Source organism: Botryllus schlosseri, chromosome 11 (assembly GCF_051294905.1).
Source record: "Botryllus schlosseri isolate E-star chromosome 11, Bs_hap1, whole genome shotgun sequence".
Classification (NCBI taxonomy): Eukaryota; Metazoa; Chordata; class Ascidiacea; order Stolidobranchia; family Styelidae; genus Botryllus; species Botryllus schlosseri.
This window is the reverse complement of record NC_137246.1, coordinates 18,520,148-18,539,736: the sequence shown is the minus strand read 5'-3', so window position 1 is coordinate 18,539,736 and position 19,589 is coordinate 18,520,148. Positions and strand designations below refer to the sequence as shown.

Below are 19,589 nucleotides of genomic sequence, written 5' to 3'. Positions count from 1 at the left end.
CGCGTTATGAACGAAGGAGCTGTCCTTCGGCGACATTTACATTTCAATGCTACGATCTGATAAGTCGTCGCGCAGGCGCCGGTAACGGATTGTGCAAAGCTGCCATCTCCCGGTCAAGAATCTCTCACCTATTTGTCATATGTTACTATGGCATGCAGATATGCCGATAATGCGAACAACGTCCTATCCATTATGGTGAAACCACACTATTCTGGAGCCTTCTAATAATGTACGCATTAGGGCTCTTCAAAAATGACTTTTTTTCTCAAATCGTACTGGCTACTTGATAAAATTGTTAGGTTACCTAATTTAGGCCTACATACAAAATTTGGTTCAATTCCAGCCAGTAACCGCTTTGCTACAGGAGAATAAAGTTTCTATTTATTATATAAAAATAAATAATAAAAAATTTGAAAATTTTCTGGTCGCACCATGAAAGTGTTAGGCTGTCTATAGAAACGATGCTCACCAAATTTGGTTCAATTCCAACCAGTGGAAGCGGAGTTATTGCCGTCGAAAAATTTGGATTTGAATAAAATAGTATTTACGGTGACCGATTCTTTGTTTATTTATTATAGTTGTGCTCACCGTAAATACTATTTTATTCAAATCCAAATTTTTCGATGGCAATAACTCCGCTTCCACTGGTTGGAATTGAACCAAATTTGGTGAGCATCGTTTCTATAGACAGCCTAACACTTTCGAGGGGTGAACAGAAAATTTTCAAATTTTTTATTATTTATTTTTATATAATAAATAGAAACTTACTTCTCCTGTAGCAAAGCGGTTACTGGCTGGAATTGAACCAAATTTAGTGTGTAGGCTTAAATTAGGTAACCTAACGATTTTATCAAGTAGCCAGTACGATTTGAGAAAAAAAGTCATTTTTGAAGAGCCCTAGTGCGCATATGGGTTATTTTGAGCCCGCGGTTTTTGGTCCGCTTCACAGTCTCTGAGGCATAAGAACAAATCAAAACTTCAAGTAGCGAACATAACGCCACAAAATGCAAGTTTCTTCCTTGACCTAAGACCTACTACGAGGACGAGAATTCCATTGTCGATGACATTAACTTTATGATAAGCACAAAATGCAAACATGGCGCGACCTCATAGTTTTGGTGCTGTGTTTATATAGCTCAGTGGCTGTAGCCATTTATGAATGGAATATCATGGTGTAACGATATTAATCCGATACCAATGCAGCGTGACAATCACGATATGAATCAGTGCAGCAGCCTTCGCCCACCCTCTCTGCGTGATGAGTAGCCTACCTATTAATAGTCGAAGGTTTCTCTTGAGCTTTCTGCACCAGAGTTGTCACTGTCTCGGCAGTCGGCACTGTACCTAACATACATAACATATACTATTATGTAGTTGATGCATTCAGTGTTCGAAATTTGAGGCTCACAATCGTGCTTTGCTCATGAAATTTATAACCAAGTCTGTGTAAAAAGTGGGGCGGTTAGAAATTGAAAGTATCGGATTTTTTAATTTTTAATTTATGATATTGGGTTAAATGTTTATAGAAACCGAAGAGGAATGGCTGTGTTTTGTGGGACCACCACAAATACTGATACAGCTAATACATGTGGTACATGCTTACATTGACGAGCCTCCGCCTCCAGTTTGCAGTTGGTGCATTGCATTTTGCATTGCGTTGCGTTCGCAGCTTTGCTGTTTCTTGACTGTCCTTGTAGTTTTGGCATTTTATTGTCCTTGTCTCTACTCTTTGTTGGCGTAAGATATTGGTTAGTGTTGATGAATTGGTGATGAACATCGCTGTTGGAGGTCAATCTGCACACGTTTCTGGAATCCCGAACGTTCAATTCGCTAACCAATTACAGACAAACTTGGCTGACGTATCGGCTTTGTTCAAGCAAGTGTCAAAGGTAAGTTGAAAAATTGATTTTATAACTGCGAGTGCATTCGTTCGGTTATAATAATCTCACTGACGACCCATAGTCAAAATATACCGTAACATAACGCGTCTCCTCATCTCATGTGTGTTTTGACATAGGTCAAGTCAAGCTGTCTGCCCTTCACTTTAGCTTTGTCTATATCAGTGGTTCCCAACCTGTTTCGACTCATCGCCCCCTTATCAATCTCGCCACACATTTTCGCCCGGGGGGGGGGGGGCATATTTATGGATCCGAAAAAGAGGACATATAATCGCGTAATCGGGAAATTTATTTACCTAACTCTGATGGCTGGTGAATATACTATGAAAGGCCATTTTCCGAGGTGGTAAGGTGCTCGGAAAATTGATTTCCGCGTCTAGTTTCCGTTAAGTGGACCCTTTTTCGCATCGTATGCATTATAGCCTTACAGGCCATCTTCACTTGCATTTTTTGACCGTGTTAATTATAAATATATTTCACTGGATCACTGGTGATATCGCCCACGCTTGGAACCACTGGAAAAGACGTTCATATCCATGCACGTGAACGTGGCCTGAATGCAGATCGGCGGTTGTGGCGCACATATGATATTGTGAATGTGCATGATGTTCGCTGCTCAAAATCGACTGATTTCGGATATTTTTGAAAAAAATTGCTAGAATATCGCTAAATACTTTTCAAAAGTCGCTAAAAATATCACTAGTCCCTAGATCATTATCACACCATCCTTTTAATGTGACTATTTGGATGAAGTGGACTAATTTCCAGCAGCTGATCTGTGTTGTTTCAATTTTCGTTAACTGGAGATGTCTCCATCCAAACTCCACAATAGGCCCTTGTCAAGATAGAAACGAGTGGAAAAGACATCCCTGCCTCTTCAGGCATACCTGTAACAAGATTTTTGGTCATGTCAGAATGACTAAATTTGTCACCGTAAATACTATTATTTAAAAAATGACCGAAATATCAATCTGAAAGAACTCGACATCTACTGGTTGAAATAGAGTTAAATTTAGTGTGCATCGTTTTTTTCAGGCAGCCTGACGATTTAATCACGTAGCGAGCAAGATTTGGGGTAAAAAGTTTTTTTTAACAGCCCTACTGTACATGTTATGCTTGAATATTTTTATGGGTCTGGAAAGTTGATATCCATTCATGACTTGTAAGCTATACTAAATTTCAGGGAAGTAAAACGTCCGAACTCTTATCTCAAGCTTCCAAGGCTTTTGCTTCCACGGACCAAAGCATCTCCAGCACTGAAAATACGTTTCACAAGCTTTCGGCACTAGCAGTACACCTCTCATATCAACAAGAAGCAATACAAAAAAGCCTTGAAACCACCGGCAACGTTCACGAACAGCTTCTAAGCTTGAACCACTTGATCGCAAACCGCGATCATCGATCTTGTAGTCAGTGATCTCCCATTACTCTTTGTTTCGAGCAATGGTTAAGTGGAGTAAACGTGCTGTACTGAGTTTATACAAACAGCTTCTATCAAAGGGTCTCACTGATTTAAAATACACCGAAAAGGAATATTATTTCAATTACATTCGGAAGGAATTCCGTCATTATATGAAGGTTGAGTCGCCGAAAGAAAGGCAAAGGCAACTCGACAAAGGATTTCACTTCTTAGAAGACAAGCACGGCAAGCTTCTGTGACTCATGTCGGCGTTCCAGCGCGCTGTCCTTTCCGTAAACCCCGACCGTCTTGAGCAGTTCACCAAAGAAATGAAAAAAAACATAAGTGATAAAAAGAATAGCAAGCGGCGCAGGTCATCGGTTGATGATGGTTCTAAAAAAGAGAGAGTGCACAAAAAGCATTCCACTCGGCCCAAAGAAAGGACAAAAGCATCTTCGTCACAGTCCTCTAAAGCCAAGAGAACAGTGGAGGAAGGTCGGAAACCTTCTAAAAGACGTCACAGTGGAAAGTCTTCCGGCCATGATCATAAAAAACAGAAAGATGATTCAGATTTTGACGCGGACGATCTTGACTTGTCCAAGCCGCTGTCTTCTCTGACGAGTTTGATTAAAGACAGGGATGTCTTGTTGGAAACTGCTTTCTCAATCATCCAAGGCTCGAAGCTTACTGCCATGTTGCCTGACACGCTAAAACCCATGCCTTTGGATCAAATCAAGCAATTATGTAGAGAGCATTTGACTGTTATGTCTTCAAAAAGGCTTCTTCATGTCTTGACGGGTATGAGTATGGATTCTTCTTCTGGAACGGACTCGTCGGATGATGAAAGAAAGTCTAGGAAAAAGCGGAAACCGAATGTCAGACGTCAAGATAATGTGTTACAGACCAATCTCGTAGATTCAACCACTAGTGATGCGACTGGTCCATCAATGCTATTTCCCTCCGCTATAAATACTGCTCAATGCAATGTACATGAAAATGATACACATCAACCAATTCACAGTGAAATAGACAATGTTTCGACCTCCCTGTCTGTCAAAACTAATGCGGAAACATCTAGTATTGCTAAAGACACCGAATATGGGAATTATGAGGCCGAAGATGGGGAACTTCATTCTATCTCAAGTAGTGATGAGGAAACAGTGCATCGCAGTCCATTTAGTAAAATGGTAAGTATTTCACTTGATGGTATTTGAAAAAAGTCTGTACTAATGAGGTATCAACATATGGCGTCACTAGCGAACGATTTCTATTTTGGAGTAGCCTACTTGAGGTTTTGGCTGTTTAGTCGTGTCATTTTATTTTAGTGGACTTTGACATCTGAACAGTTTATTAGAAAAACTACTCGCGTTCCAAACTTGAGATTTTGTATCGTAGAAAGCAGTTTTGGGAAATGTTTGCGAAAATACCTGGCGAAATAGCCTAACCACTATAACGGAAGACATTTTTCGAAATTGTACTTATTTTTAGTTTCTGAAGAGACACTTGGCGGTACAGAACTTCAATATACAATGTGCAGGCTAATAGGCAATGTTCCCTCTAATTTTTGGCGAGTCTGCGCGCACTCACCAACTTACTACGCATCCATTGAACAAAAGTGCGCAACGACTAAAAAAAGGACAACACTTCGGATTTTTTGTGCGCAGCTTAGATTTTCTGTGCGCTGAGACCGTGTCAGCACTGCGCAATTGCGCAGCTTAGAGGGAACGTTGCTAATAGGCTACATTCATCTTGAAATGAAACCGAATATTTTCGCTGTCCGATGTCATTATATTATTCTATTTTTAGCTTCATTAGCCATTGTGTGTATGCGCTTGAAATTACAAAAGTAGCCACCTCCGACTAACTGCTAAAACAATGCGTTGACCAAATCAATTTATTAAAACTAGCTTGAATACACGTTATACCAGTGGTTCTCAAACTTCCCTTGACCTTGATGATAGTGAAAAATTTCGTGCCCCCTTCATATCAAAAAATATTGCTACCACTAGAATGTTTGCAATGCCAACGCATTGTTTGCTAGCACGGAATGTGTAATGGCTGTTGAGACACTTCTCGAATATGGAATTCGGCCTACACACAGTGCAATAATCATGTGCAATGGTGGCACATAGCACATATATAATTTAGCGATTTTGTTGCTTTAATCCCCTTTATTACCGCACTTAAGCTTAGCTAAATCGAAAACCAATAGCACAGCTAAACGCATCACCAGTTACACCTCATTCAGGGACATCTTCTGATTAGTGCAAGGTTCGGTATCAGTCAAAACCTAACATCAGTGTGTGGATGGTACAACGATATTATGACATGTAAACCAGTTTAGACAAATCTTTGAAATACCTACGTCATGTTTCGGCGCAAGTAACAGTAACCTTGCCCATCGTTTGAGTGACCAGAAGCAACTCCAAACTGTCGAATTTCTAGATCAGTTGTCACAGTTCTATTCTCCTCTTTCATGATCGTTTTGTTAGAAAGTCAACTTGAAGTCTGTCATTGACGTGATTCAAACACACTATTGATTCCAGAATCCAGCAGTAAAAGACACGGCACCAGAAATAGATGAAGTTCTCGTGGAGGAAGTAGAAGAGATTGAAGAGGCATTCGAAGTAATCGCTGACGTTGAAAACGAGGACGTCCACGACGAGGATACTTATAGTGGTGACGACAAGTCTGAAGAATACGCCGGCAAAACCCAACTGGAAATACTGGAGTTGGAACTTAGAGCACGAGCTATAAGATCATTGATGAAGGCGGCCAAAGCCTGTTCACTGAAGCCTATGCCAACAAAACCTTGATTAAATCATCTTTTTTCATTGGCCTGATGAATGTAATCAAGATCTTCTGTCACGAATTATGTAATAAAGACTTTTTGTAAGATATGCTTACAGCGTAGCAATATTTCACTTTCGACCTGCGACATGCACATTTCAACGCCAGGCCTATCGACTGCTGCACCTCAAATTCTTCAAGTGTTCTTATCAGCCGTTCAATCAACAGTGTGAAGTTAGCACCCTTCTGTTAATATAATAGCTGCATATGCGGTAGCTTATTGTAGAAGATGTGGTCATAAAATCCTCTCGCAACAATGCATGACAGGATGCCATCGAGCAGTGAAGTCAACTGCAATATCATTCCAATGTATTTTGTCCAAGTGAATTAGTGCAGAACAGCTGATCGTGCTATATAGAGGTAGGTAGAATTTTCAAACTATACTCCCGTATAAATCTCAAAATCGCGTGATAGTTGGACAAAGTTATAAAAGTAATTTCTCTTCAAATGCGAGCAAGTAGGCCTATTGTAATGACAGAATCATGGAAGTTGTAGTAGCCTGATGAGCTTACAATCCACCCATGCATATCGTAGTTCGGGTGATGTATGCGCAATTGCATCCTGATTGGTTGGTTGAAGTAAGGAAGTTTGGGATGACCAATATTTCATTGGGTAGGAGGAATGACAGTCCTATACCGGACTTGTATGACAGGCTCTGGTACAATTTAGTACATGCTTCTCAAGATTCTGCCTCAGAAAAATGTACCTTAAAATTACTCATAACAGTGAAATGCATAATTATTATTCAATATGAAAAGAACGGTATCACCACATCATCTCCTGCATTGTTACAACTTTTCAGCATGTTCATAGAATTGCAATTTCAAAAAAGCAGAATTTTTGTTAAAGTTCATGAGTAGAATTTATCAGTGCTGACCATGATACCAAAACATACGTTTGGATGTTGAAGCAACGGTATCAGAGTAATTCTTTGTCAACTAAAGCTGTCATCACAGTCCATGGTTGGTCTTTCGCAATAAAGCGTAAATTGTTAATATGGATTCACCACATTTGTAATCCGCACCGAAAAAATACTGCAAAATGTGCACATGAATAACTTTGTAAGAACACAGTAGTATTGAAAATTCCTAGCCATGAATACCATCCATTTCAATTGATATTAATGCACTATTATTGAGGATATGGAAAAAGGTACAAAATCGGCAGTGACAAGCGACCAGGCAGTCCATTACGCTACGATTCAACCTCGGACGAATCAAGGTATTCTTTTGGAAAAGGCATTGTAAACCTCGGACAGACAACCCGGCTCAGGACATGTGTTGACAGGTTGCGCATCGTGAAATAACCACTCATGCTACCGCCAGGTTTCTGAAAAAACGTCCGACTCACCCACGAGAAAGTAACCCCTGTAAATAGATGCACATCATTCAATATCAAAGCCACGCATTGCCCGTTCTTTGAAAAACCTGGTTTCATAACTGGACGCTGCCCCACTACACCCTCGCCGTCCACAACTTCACGGACAGTTGTATTTCCAACATACTGATCGATATCCCAATGTCTCGACATCAATTGACATGCATCACCAGGGTCGGCGTCTTCCTTCATTTCTAAACTGAGTCGAAAGGCGTCGCCATTGAAATAAATGTCAGCTCGGTACAAGCCTACTTGTGCCTTACATAATCCTGTATTGATACAACATTTTATCTTCATATATAGCAGCCGTATACCATCCCGCCTTTACAGTTATTGATCCAGTACTGCATACACTATCTGGGTGGTAGAAATATCTGGAATGGGACATTTTAAATTCACCGTAGCAATAGCCGAATATGCCTAAATTACCGGAGAACGTGCCCATTTTCAATGACATATTGACCATTGGACAGTCTGTCTGTGTATTCTCGGAGCCAATCTTGCAATGAGTCGGCAACATGGAAGATGCGATCCTCAAATATAAAATTGTATGATTAATCTGCTGCATACACCAGCGATGTTGCATACAGATATGGTCAGTAAAGAAGACTTCTATTTTATCGGAATAGGCCGACTCAAAGAGGGTTTTACCTAATTTCACTACATACCAAGTGGTTCTGTTTAAGTCTACTTACCCAATTGGTTTAGTTTTTGGCAAGTTCCACTTCTAATAGACTGTTTTTTGGGGGGCTATAGTACTGATTTTGTAGAGAAAAAAGTAGTTTAGCAATATCTTTATATCACTTTCATGAGTGAAATCATCACAAAACTGTTTCATGGACGGGCGAAAAATCACATCATTTGTGGTGGATTCGTTTTGCGTTGTTCGTAAAGTTGCGCCCCAATCACCTATTAACTGCTAAAACTAATGAACCCCTTCGGTAAACCTAGTTTTTGAAAATTGAGTAGTAAGTTACTCTCAATTCTACTGTACAAACACTGACTACATTCATTCTGTTTGCATAGTCTTAGAGGCTACCTGCATCAAATTCGTCCATACAATGGTATAAGGTGGAGGAGAACAATTATCAGAAGTCCAGAGGTGCTTGGTTGTTTTCGGTAATGCAACAAAAATCTGATGCGCGTAATCCTTTGCTATAGGCAGATACTTGATGCACTTTGTGTCATTTCTAGGGAAGAACAATTGTCAAATGCGAAATCTAATCTTATGAACATATACATACATAAAGTGGTCTGAATATTCCAAATTCTGACGTAAAATTGGAAGGAAACGCAATGAGGTAATGCTGTCGCGCTCATGAATGTATGGATTGTTTACACTTCCGAATAGTCTGAAGAAAAACATGAATCAATTGATCGATCACCCTGTATTGCTTTCCCTACCCTGGTTTGCTACAAATAGCATCGGAGATAGGGCCTTGTCCTCCACACAGCTGATACAGAAATTTCAGTGAAGATGGGAACCGGACTTGCCACGCTTTTTTCATTACGTAAAGGGTTTCCTCATCTATTCCATCTGTGGTACATGAACAAAAGTCATGGACAAGAATGTAGCACTATTTCCGCATTGTATTCAAGTGGCATATCCTTTCTCACAGTTAGATTAAAATTAGAGGTGGTCAGTAATGAAGTACTTCTACTTATTTTGAATTGGTATTGCCTACTTGCATTACTTCCTCAAGTGGTCGTGTTTTTTGATTACTTCCACTTCTACTCAACAGTTTCAAGGCCCCACCACAACTTTTTAAAATTTGGATTTTGTAAAGCACAAAGTAGTTTTGAGATCTGTTGCGATCACAGTTACAAGTGAAATTTTCACAACGACTGGACAAAATAGCCCCTGTATGATGGTAATTACATGCATTTTCGAAGATTTGTATTAGCATTACTTATTTTACGTTCATCACGTTCAAAGTGACCACTTTACATCGGCTGCTGAAAGTATGCAGTGACTTGACCAAATTGACTTCTTGAAGCTACTTACTCGAATACATTTCTGAGTTTCATTGTCTACTTCTACTTGGAGTAGCTTCCACATGTGTTGAACATGACTACTTTTAATTCTACTTTACAGTATTACTTCTACTTGACTATGAACAATGGCAACTTTGATCACCTCTGATTAAAATGAATTACTGGGTTTGTCACTACATTCAAGGTTGTAGTGCACTCTCAGTATCATTATACCATTATACATATGTAAGTTAAGGAGTCTTGAGCAGCTGGAGCCTCCTTTATGCAAAAAAGCATGGTTTCAATTCGTGAGTGGTAATGTCCAATATCCATTCATCAATTCCTGCCTACGGTTCCAATTCTTGATTTAAGATTTGAAATAGCAGCCATAACCTTCGAAGAAGAAACAGTACCTAGGAGACTGTCATAGATGATTGGTAACTTGGTCTTCACAATTTTCATAAGCCTGCTCCATGTACGAAGAAGTTCATTTTCTGTATGAAGGTATGTACCATACTGACTATAATAGTTGTTGTAAGTTTCCTTCCAGGATTTTGATGTTTTTCTAAATTACAAAGAGTAGTAAGTTGATCATCATATCATGCCACAAAGGGGGCCTTACTCCTCAACGAAACAATGATTACGACATAAACGCTCCCATATAAATTCGTCACTTGCAAGACTGCAAAATCTCGAGTCCACGAACAATAAACTGAAAAATAGATGATCAAGGTTACTACGCTATCAGTCCTAGGCCTGTACAAAAACAAGCACTTACCTTTTTATATCGTTAATTGGTAAGAATGAAAAGATGTTGAGCACTATTTCATCAGGTATATCGTTAATAGAAGACATCATGCAATGACAACTCTAGCGTAGAAACTGGAAATAAATGACGCTGTATGAGGTTTGTAGGTAGTTTTGATGCTGTTTAGTAACAGCTGTAGTTCAGTAAGACATTTAGTTCAGGGTTGTAATGAATCGAGTCGCAAATTTCAAAATATGGAAGATGACTCGACTTGAATTGAGTTAATTTCTATATTGACTCAACTTGGGCTCGTGTACTTGAACTGCGCATGATTAGACCAAGACATATGACTCGAGACTCAGACGGAAAAATAGGGATCGAAACTTGTTAAGAGTGGGGAAATTAGTATATTACTGATGCAAGGCATTTGATATCAGCTAAGCACAGTTGTAATAAAGTGGGTTGACCATGATCTGAATTCGAAAGTGAATACAATGACTTAGGGCGGAGCCCAATTTCTCTGCTGAGTAGCAATTCTCTACTCAGCAATAATTTTGTTACTCAACTCATGCCAAACAGTATACTCACACTCAAATGCATTTGAATCAACACTCAGATTTGAGTCAGCGCACCACCAGACTTGAGTGTCAATTTTCACTAGCCAGTTGCCAACTGTAAGCTACACCCGCATAATACCGGAGTACCGTACCGGTATTGTAGTATCAGTAAATCGCCGCTATTTCATGATGTGAGGTTCTGCTGAGCAAATGAAATCAGTGGCGCTTGGGTGGATTTTGTGTTTATAATTATATTAGTAATTCTCTTCTGTACCCTCTCGACAACGGACGGGTAAACAGCGGGAGCAATGGGTAGCTATTCTCATTAATATATACCCAAGGAACAGCTCTTGGTTTCAAATAGGTTGTTGGAAATTGACATATAGTCCGCAGAGTATAACTTGAGCTTAGCAAGGTGTGTTGAGTCAAAAAAGTATGGGAACCATCGGTTTACCATATTCCAAATTTAAGCATATCCATGTACAAATGCAGTGTACTCTCGAGATTGCGATTTCCCCACCTTACAGTCAAAAAAACAAATAAAAAATCTATGGAAAATTGTCTTTGTAACCAGCTTTCATAAGGTTTTGCTCAATTCGCATTCTAAATTGTGTACCGCTTGACCGATTTCAGACCATCAACCAAGTTTCACCTCAATTCAACCTTTAACACTACACCACATGGGAATATAGACCAATATACTGGCTACTCAGAAAACCCAGTGCCAACTGTAGTCCAACATCTGTTTACACCTTTTACATTGATAAACCTGAATGCTGCAGAGCTGAAATTAGCAGAAAATCGTCAATTTTTCAAAATGACATAACTTATGATGACCCCGGGGATCAATTTTCCTCAAATAAACTTTATTGTGTTCGAAATTAACTCATCTATGCATGTACCAAATTTCAGAAGATTTGGGAATGTGGTGGTTCCAACTTTTGTTGTGTATGTTGGGAATGGCCCACCTTGAAGAAATGTAAATTTTCAATTTATTTACATGATATCGATGCATTCTTTTGTTCTTTGAGGCCCGCACTTAAGTTTGCGCCTGCTGTGAAACTTCTCTTTATGAATTTTGAATGGGTTTGTAACATCTTGTAAATATACTTCTGTGGGGCAAAGGAATGTTCCGGATATCTTCAAGTATCACTATTATTTCTATTGGGCCATCTTGAAAGAGGCTGGATGAGGTAAATCAGTGAGATCGACGTCTACATAGTAGGTTTTGCGACGAAACAACGAGGAAAGCGTCTCGTTGTCACGACAAAATCGTCCTCAAAAATCTGACAATGCACTTTCGGAAAATGACGTCTGGAAATCGATACTTAACTGAGCAGCGAGAATTGGCGCGCACTCGGCGCCAAGTATCGATCGATACTTGGTTGAGTGGAGATAAGCATTTGAGCATTACTTAGTTGAGGTGAAGAATTGGGCTCCATCCTAAGACTCGAGTTTTAACACTATGACTCGGACTCGACCCTCTGTTGGACTTGGTGAATTGAAAATGACTCGACTTGACTGTGGTCAAGACCATGAAAGCAAGATTGACTTGCAACTCGAACCTTGTAATTTGGTTACAGAACTGATTTAGTCACTCCGGGTCAGTTGACTTCTCAGTTTGATCCAATTCGAACCGCAACCTGATCAAACTAAGTCACTGGTTCTTAACTGGCGTTTAAATAAACCCCAGGAGTTCAATGAGCCATTTGAACAGGATAGAAGTGTCAGTTATCATTAAAAGCCAAGTGCATAATATTGCTATATATGTCTCTCAACACTAGGCCTACATTCATCGCATTGCATTGCAGTATAATTGATCGAAGACAAAGACCACTAATTCAGAGTTTCACAGCATAACAAGAATATAACAGGGATTGAAATATAGCCAAACTCATGCATTTTAGTACTTTCATTCTTGACCATGCAAGTTGGGATAAAAGCATGATACTTAATGCACATGTAAAGACATGTGTTCATAAGGAATGAGATAGTCAATGTTTGTGTGATTACAATTCATCAAGAAGCCTTGCTTAGCGTAGGGTTCCATGCAACACTGTCAACCATCAAATGCACAATAAAATTAGCAGTAATACACCTGAAGCGACATAATTATAATCAATTTCTTAAAATGGAAAGTGCTTATGTTTTGCAAACTTATCTGGGTAATAAAGTCTCACATTCTTATCCATCCCAGAAATAGCAGCCACGTCCTCGTCAGACAAACAAAAATCAAAAACCGATATGTTCTCTTTCATCCTTTCACCGTTAGTGCTTCTCGGAATCACAGAGACTCCTCTTTGAATCTGATAACGGAGACAAATCTGAGCGACTGTTCTCTCATACTTGTGGGCAAGAGAAGTCACAATCGAATCATTGAAAAGGTCAACACTGTGCAGCGGCCTTTTCTTATCTTTGCAACATAATGGACTAAATGCAACAGGCGTTATGCGATGTTTTTGACAAAACTCTATCATTTCAGCTTGGTTCAAGTACGGGTGGCATTCAAACTGATGGACCACAGGTGGGACTTCGCAGCTTTGAAGAAGTCTTTTCAATTGTGATATGTTGAAATTGCTGACCCCAATGGCCTTCACTTGTCCACTGTGGTAAAATTTCTCCATTTCTTTCCAGGTTTCTACATAGTCAACATTTTCGTCAAATATTGGGCATCCATCGGGAGTTGCGGGAAAGTTATTTATCGGGCCATCATATTTCAGGGCAAAAGGCCAGTGAACATAATACAGATCCAGATAGTCCATGCGTAGATTCTTCAAAGTGACGTCTAATTCTGTTTTCACAACATCTGGGTGAAGACAACTAACACCTAATTTGCTCGCGATAAACAGTTCATTCCTTCTGAATTCATGATTAAGAAACTTCTGGGATAGCACTTCTCCAATCTCTGATTCATTTCCGTATACATGAGCGCAATCGAAATGTCGATATCCATTCTTCAAAGCACTGGACAATGTTCTGCGAAGTAACTCTCCACTGCTCATTGAAGTGCCGATGCCGACCGCTGGCAGCTCAATGCCATTATTCAACATTATGGTCTTGACATCAAAATGTGACATATTTTGAGTGACCAAGCTTATAATAACCTGCAGTCGGTGCATAGAAGTACCCAAAAATTCACACAGGTCTATATCATGTCGGTGTTTCAAGTCATATCAATCATCTGTGTAATATATATTTATTACTACTAATATTATTCCGATGTCATTCAAGTAATTACCAGCTTCCCTCCTGCAGTACCTATCTATATAAATACTATATGCAGTGATATGCATACTGAACTTATTTATTCCTGAACTTGTTGATTCTTGACTATTAGTCATGTTTCTTATTAAACATTTATTCATAGTTACTGACGGTGAAAGGTTTTACAGTTATTTTGTTTTTATTACATTATCTGACAATTGTGCTCCTTTAACGGTTTGTAGCATGCATTTTCATGTTTGGCAGGTGCATGTGCCGTCTTCACTTCAAATGATGCAGCAATTCATCATTCAGGCTGTAGCTTACTGTATGATCAGTCAATCCCTTTGTTACAGCCTGATTGTGCATTACTTTCAATTCCTTTGTATTTATTTATGTATTATTTGTGGAACCGAATAAACAATTCCCTCTCTGTCAACATTCTATGATTGAAGAAGATTATAGATATCATTCAAAAGACCAGAGTTCAAGGATTAAGTCATGCACGCATGAAAAGATAAAAATCGTTTCCTCTGTCACAATCAAAAACGCTATCAATGCAACAGTCAATTGAATTATATTTTGATGTGTTGTTAAATGGCAAGAAAAGAATGAAAGGGTGGCTTGCCGTCAAATCCAGTGCCACCCATCATACGGTTGAGGTTCATTGAGCAATTTCAAAATATATACACTACAAAAAATAATTTGCAATTTTGGTCTCAAATTCAAGACATTGAGAAGATTTGGTCTCATTTTCAGCAAATTTAGTCTCACTGATGAAGTGAGACTGTCTTAAAATCGAGACTGATTAAGCTTTTCTAGACCATATTAAATTGTCAAGATTATTCGGACTTAAAATTAAGACGGATCAAACTTTTAAGACCATATTGAATTGTCAAGGTTATTCGGTCTTGACTGATTCAGCTTTATAAGACCATATCGAATTGTCAAGATTATTTGGTCTTAAAATTAGGACTGATCAAACTTTTTAAGACCATATTGAATTGCCAAGATTATTCGGTTTTATAACTGAGACCGATAAACACTTCTTAAAAGACACATTGTGCTTTTTTGAACAATCTTTGATGCATCAGTTTTTCTGGTCTTGTTTTTAAGAAGAATTTGCTAATCAAGAAACATCATGGTCCGTGGTCTTATAAATCAGAATGGTAAATTGTCATGAGCCAGGAGCACAAGACGTAATTAGCTTTCTTTGACAAATTTTGATCGGTCAAAGGTCCTTGCAAAAACAATCTAATCGGTGGCTTGGAGAGCGGAGAGCCAAAGGTATTTGGTGGTGCCATGTTTGTCCATTTCTCATTGGTCACATGTCACAATTCAAATAAGTCAAATACAGGATGCATTTGCGCTAGAACAAGAATTCAATTTACCGTACCTTGTCACTTTTCACTGACACAATGGTGGTGGCACGTCGCACCCACCACAAATACTATTATATACTCAGACTCAAGTATATATTGTTTTGAGCATTGTATACAAAGAGGTAAGTGGTATGAACAAGATAATGTTTTGGCCAGCCTGGAAAAACCAACAGAATTCTGGCATTTCTTTGACTTATATTGTCTAGGCCCTACAATCAGGAAGTGGAACACGGCATTGTTTACGAACAACATGCCACATAAAACTGAACTCCCACAAGAATGGAGGGAAATAACAAAAACGATGGAAAGTCTGAACTGGCCTCTGGATGAAATAAAAGAGGCTACGCAGAAAAAATTCTATCAGGCTATAAAAGCCACGTTCGAAAACGAACATACGGGCTCGACCCCCCCCCTCAAACATCGAGTGGGGGAACATCCATTTCCAAACAGGAAGTGTAGAAAGGATTATTACTAATAAATAAAGGATCACAGAATTCAGAGTAGCCCACGAAGGATATCTTTTTGGGGCGAAAAGAATCTCTAAAAACATCCTAAACAACAAAAACGGAAAAAGAGTAAATACCAAATGTCAGAGATGCGGCCACGGAGAGGAGACAGCAAAACATGTCGTGTACACATGCCCCGTCGCCCAGAAAATATTAGGAAAACTAAGCAATTACATTCGGGACGAAAAAGGAGTAAAAATAAGAATAACAGAAGATCACGTGATCAAAGGAGAAGAAACAGAAAAAAGAAAAGAACAGACCAAAGTGATCCTGGCCATCTACAAACATAAAATAATACAAAGCCGAATCCAACTGGAAAACGGGGACGAAAAACCAAAAAGTACACAGAATGTGGTAACTGAAATACTCAAAAAAACGTGCGGCACGCTTAGACAAAGGCTAAAATTACTCGAATACCCGGACACGGAAATGGAAGATCTGACGGAAAAATTAGACACAACACAGAGTCTAACATAAGCACGAAAGAGGAAGCAAAAAGAAAAACGCAAGACTTTGGGGGGGCTTGCTGGGTTCCAAAAGAAACCTTGGTTAATCCAAACGCCAACCCAAAACAAAAAATAGCAAAAACTCCCCCGGGGGAGGATGGAGACATAAAACAAAAACCCCCCAACTGCTTGCGACGGGTAGGCAGCTATTCCAACGCAACGGGAGATACTGCCCCTTCTAGCCTTTAACCCATCGCAGCAGTTGGAGTATTTGGTTGTAATAAGGTATGGGAAAGAAAATAAGAAGCAAGAAGGAATAGTTATATTAATTCAAACCTTAAAAACTCAGTTGGAAACAAACACACCTTAGTTGGAAAATATATTAAAAAACCCCTGACCCAGAGGCGACCCTAAATCTTAAAGAGGGTCGAGGAAGGGCAGGAAAAAAAAAAAAAAGATAATGTTATATAATGGGTATCTAATGAACTGCAAATCCAGGAATGTTATGCTTCCCTTCATGCAGAACCTAACACTGACATGAATACCCCCACCCAAAGAATGTAGAAGGACAAGAAGTGCGAGGTCATTGTTGCGTCACGCCACTGTTACGCAGCGGCATCCATTTTGGTCTCAAAAGACCACAAAAACAGCCTGAACCTATGCGTGCGGCTGTAGTTTTCGGTCATATTGGCAGTGATATTTATGGGATTACGCTCGCAACTGGGATATTGGACATAGAAACCAAGGTGAATTTATGTATTTTCGTTGTCTGCTGGTCGTTTTTATTTCAGATCACCCCGGACTACCACAGCAAAATGCCTTTATGGGCTGCACCTAATTGTAGGCCTACATGTGGCTATGCTGCATAACGTTTTCCAGTGGATGAAGAGAGGATGCGGAGATGCAAAATAAACTACAGGCGAGATCAATGGACGACTTTGCGAAGTTTGTTGCAATTGAAATTGCCGGTGTCGGGAGAAAGATGAAGAAATTGCGCGTTATTATTATTACCGTATTATTAAAAGTTTAGAGTCACCCTTATCACCTGTTCAGGTCTTGTGTGCCACGGTATACAGTGCAAACAAATTCAGGGACAAAGATGAAGAAATTGCGCCGTTGAAATCGCTGGTAATGCGAAATCCTTGTGAAATTAATTGTAGCATTTTGACGATACAAATACACAATGAGAACCATACAAGATACCCAAATGTGATTAATAGCGGAATTGTACAATTTATGATCGTTTTGGTAGTTGCATGTAAGCTCGGATAACGCGGAACAGATGGAGGAGGATAGGCAGGTTTCTTAACAAGGATCAGATTCAGGCTTTGAAAAGAGAAGGGCAGGCCTCTGGATGCAGATGGGCCGGTGATACAATTATGTCAGCACTGAAAATCAGGTTTTCATCTGGAAAGTATGGGTAGTTTTTGAGCTCCAACAGTGTTTCTATATCGAATGTAGAGTGTAGATATCTGAGTAAATCCTCTGATACCACGAACATTTTTCTGAATTTTTTATTATATTCTCGGGTTAAGGCTCGTTCCAGTTTCTTAGTAATGATTAATTGGAGTATAAATTAATCACTCATAGTCGGACTTTATAAATAAAGGGTGAAATTATCCAAAAAATAAATTTTATTAGTACCGGCGAGCGCGTCTGTAGGCAAACTGAAGGCAGATCGCTGCAGCTTTTGAGACCAAAATGGCGGACGGCATACGTAACAATGAAATGACGACACAATGACCTCGCACTTCTTGTCCTTCTACATTCTTTGCCCCCACCCACAGCACTCGTAGTAATTTCATGGAATTTGTCTCTTGGTTTTAAGCAACAATGGTCTTATTTTCAAGCAATTTCAGTCTTAATTTTAAACGAAAAATTCTCAAAGTGAATTTTTATCCAAAAAAGTCGGCACATCTTCGATAGTAGGTAGACATCGAAAAGTGTTCACCATGATCACCAATAAATGTTTCCCATGAACACGAATAAAAATTTATAAACGTCAAAATGAATTGTTGTGTTTTGTGTCTTTGGAGAGACGGATATTAGGTTTGGGGAAAGAGGGATATTAGGGCTTAGGAGGGGATGTTAGGCTTGGGGGAAATTAGGGTTATGGGAGGAGGGATATTAGGGTTGCCGGAAAGGGGGATTAAAGGTGGGTTAGGGTCAAAGTTGGGGATTAGGGTTGGTGGTTATTAGGGTCAGGGTTGGGGGAAAGGGGATATTATGGTTTGGGGAAAGGGGGATTGGAGGTGGGTTAGGGCATCCAAAGATTACGGTTGGGGGAGAGGGGGATATTAGAGTTGGGGTGAGGGACATGATATCCAACCGACTTTGACCCTAACCCACCTCCAACCCTAATATCCCCTATTCCCAACCCTAATCTTGGGATACCCAACCCCAACTTTGACCCTAACCCACCTCCAATCCCCCTTACCCCAACCTTAATATCCCCCTCCCATAACCCTAATTTCCCCCAAGCCTAACATCCCCTTCCAAGCCCAAATATCCCTCTTTCCCCAATCCTAATAAGTCACTTCAAGACCATAAGACCAAATTTGTCTTATTATTTTTTGTAGTGTAGATACTGAGATACATCCTTCTCTCCAGAGTGGAATTGGTGGCAAACGTCACGCACAACTTTTCATATAATTCTTTAATTATTCTATGAAATAAACCCTTCTATCACGCGCAACTTATTGATGAAAACAACCACTGATTCCAGTCTGGCCTTCTCTTGATTTATTTTTTCGAAATTTTGACAAGAGGGAAGTCACAGAAAAATGGGGAGACAGTAAAAACGAGACACTGTTAACATGCTAATACACCTGCAGGAAGGACATCGAGGAATTCGTTAGTATAAGTGAGGCATGTACTCCATTCAGGTGCATGCATATACCGTCCCTGCACAACACAGTGGACAACCTCCAACTTTTACCAATTAAAACACGGAGTCTAATGCAACGCCCGCAACTACAGGAAAGTTATCTCGTCGGGTCATCAACAATATACAATACAGCAAAAACCAAAGTTAAATTGAGTGACTTTGTTAGAATGGATTTTTTTGCAACCTGGAAAACTTTCGATCTTACCTTACCAGCCCTTGTTGTTTTGCAGCAGCTGAGCAGTGAGCAGCCTCGGCAAAACAAACGTGAAGAAAGTATTGTATATAAATGTATAAGCCACTAGATGACGCTAAACGTAGTAAATGATCAAAGTATATGTTATAGTATTTAGAAATATATGTTCGA

General features: G+C 39.5%; 4 protein-coding genes and 1 pseudogene across 4 annotated transcripts; 2 read left to right on the top strand and 3 right to left on the bottom strand.

Annotated features, from left to right (window-relative positions):
• The first annotated feature begins 1,712 nt into the window (after nucleotides 1–1,712).
• Nucleotides 1,713–3,642, top strand: LOC145450488 (BLOC-1-related complex subunit 7-like). The gene is made up of 3 exons (XM_080329006.1): nucleotides 1,713–1,889; nucleotides 3,082–3,265; nucleotides 3,340–3,642. The coding sequence occupies exons 1-3, from the start codon at nucleotides 1,770–1,772 to the stop codon at nucleotides 3,555–3,557; spliced, it is 522 nt and encodes a 173-aa protein (XP_080185132.1). The 5' UTR covers nucleotides 1,713–1,769; the 3' UTR covers nucleotides 3,558–3,642.
• LOC145450487 (caspase activity and apoptosis inhibitor 1-like) lies at nucleotides 3,561–6,197 on the top strand. The gene is made up of 2 exons (XM_080329005.1): nucleotides 3,561–4,484; nucleotides 5,844–6,197. The coding sequence occupies exons 1-2, from the start codon at nucleotides 3,561–3,563 to the stop codon at nucleotides 6,111–6,113; spliced, it is 1,194 nt and encodes a 397-aa protein (XP_080185131.1). The 3' UTR covers nucleotides 6,114–6,197.
• Nucleotides 6,198–6,867: 670 nt separating this feature from the next.
• LOC145450033 (F-box only protein 3-like) lies at nucleotides 6,868–8,063 on the bottom strand (the record flags this gene model as incomplete). The annotated part of the gene is made up of 4 exons (XM_080328485.1): nucleotides 6,868–7,514; nucleotides 7,575–7,723; nucleotides 7,788–7,898; nucleotides 7,954–8,063. Coding segments are annotated over 4 exons (543 nt in total), but the record flags the coding sequence as incomplete, so codon positions are not given.
• A 515-nt stretch (nucleotides 8,064–8,578) lies between these two features.
• Nucleotides 8,579–10,473, bottom strand: LOC145449607 (F-box only protein 3-like). The gene is made up of 5 exons (XM_080327998.1): nucleotides 10,277–10,473; nucleotides 10,121–10,210; nucleotides 9,912–10,063; nucleotides 8,929–9,061; nucleotides 8,579–8,876 (listed from the first exon to the last, which is right to left on the bottom strand). Exons 1-5 carry the CDS (start codon nucleotides 10,354–10,356, stop codon nucleotides 8,732–8,734), a joined length of 600 nt encoding a protein of 199 aa, XP_080184124.1. The 5' UTR covers nucleotides 10,357–10,473; the 3' UTR covers nucleotides 8,579–8,731.
• A 2,445-nt stretch (nucleotides 10,474–12,918) lies between these two features.
• Nucleotides 12,919–13,946, bottom strand: LOC145450677 (1,5-anhydro-D-fructose reductase pseudogene; annotated as a pseudogene).
• Nucleotides 13,947–19,589: the final 5,643 nt, after the last annotated feature.

Bases quoted from the DNA above. Each gene is read 5' to 3' on its own strand.
- LOC145450488 (XM_080329006.1), top strand. From the start codon at position 1,770: ATGAACATCGCTGTTGGAGGTCAATCTGCACACGTTTCTGGAATCCCG. The intron at 1,890-3,081 runs GTAAGTTGAAAA...ACTAAATTTCAG, and splicing joins TGTTCAAGCAAGTGTCAAAG to GGAAGTAAAACGTCCGAACT. The intron at 3,266-3,339 runs GCTTGAACCACT...CTTTGTTTCGAG, and splicing joins CGTTCACGAACAGCTTCTAA to CAATGGTTAAGTGGAGTAAA.
- LOC145450487 (XM_080329005.1), top strand. From the start codon at position 3,561: ATGTCGGCGTTCCAGCGCGCTGTCCTTTCCGTAAACCCCGACCGTCTT. The intron at 4,485-5,843 runs GTAAGTATTTCA...TATTGATTCCAG, and splicing joins GCAGTCCATTTAGTAAAATG to AATCCAGCAGTAAAAGACAC.
- LOC145449607 (XM_080327998.1), bottom strand. From the start codon at position 10,356: ATGATGTCTTCTATTAACGATATACCTGATGAAATAGTGCTCAACATC. The intron at 10,211-10,276 runs GTAAGTGCTTGT...TCTATTTTTCAG, and splicing joins CCAATTAACGATATAAAAAG to TTTATTGTTCGTGGACTCGA. The intron at 10,064-10,120 runs GTAAGGCCCCCT...TTTGTAATTTAG, and splicing joins AATCATTGTTTCGTTGAGGA to AAAAACATCAAAATCCTGGA.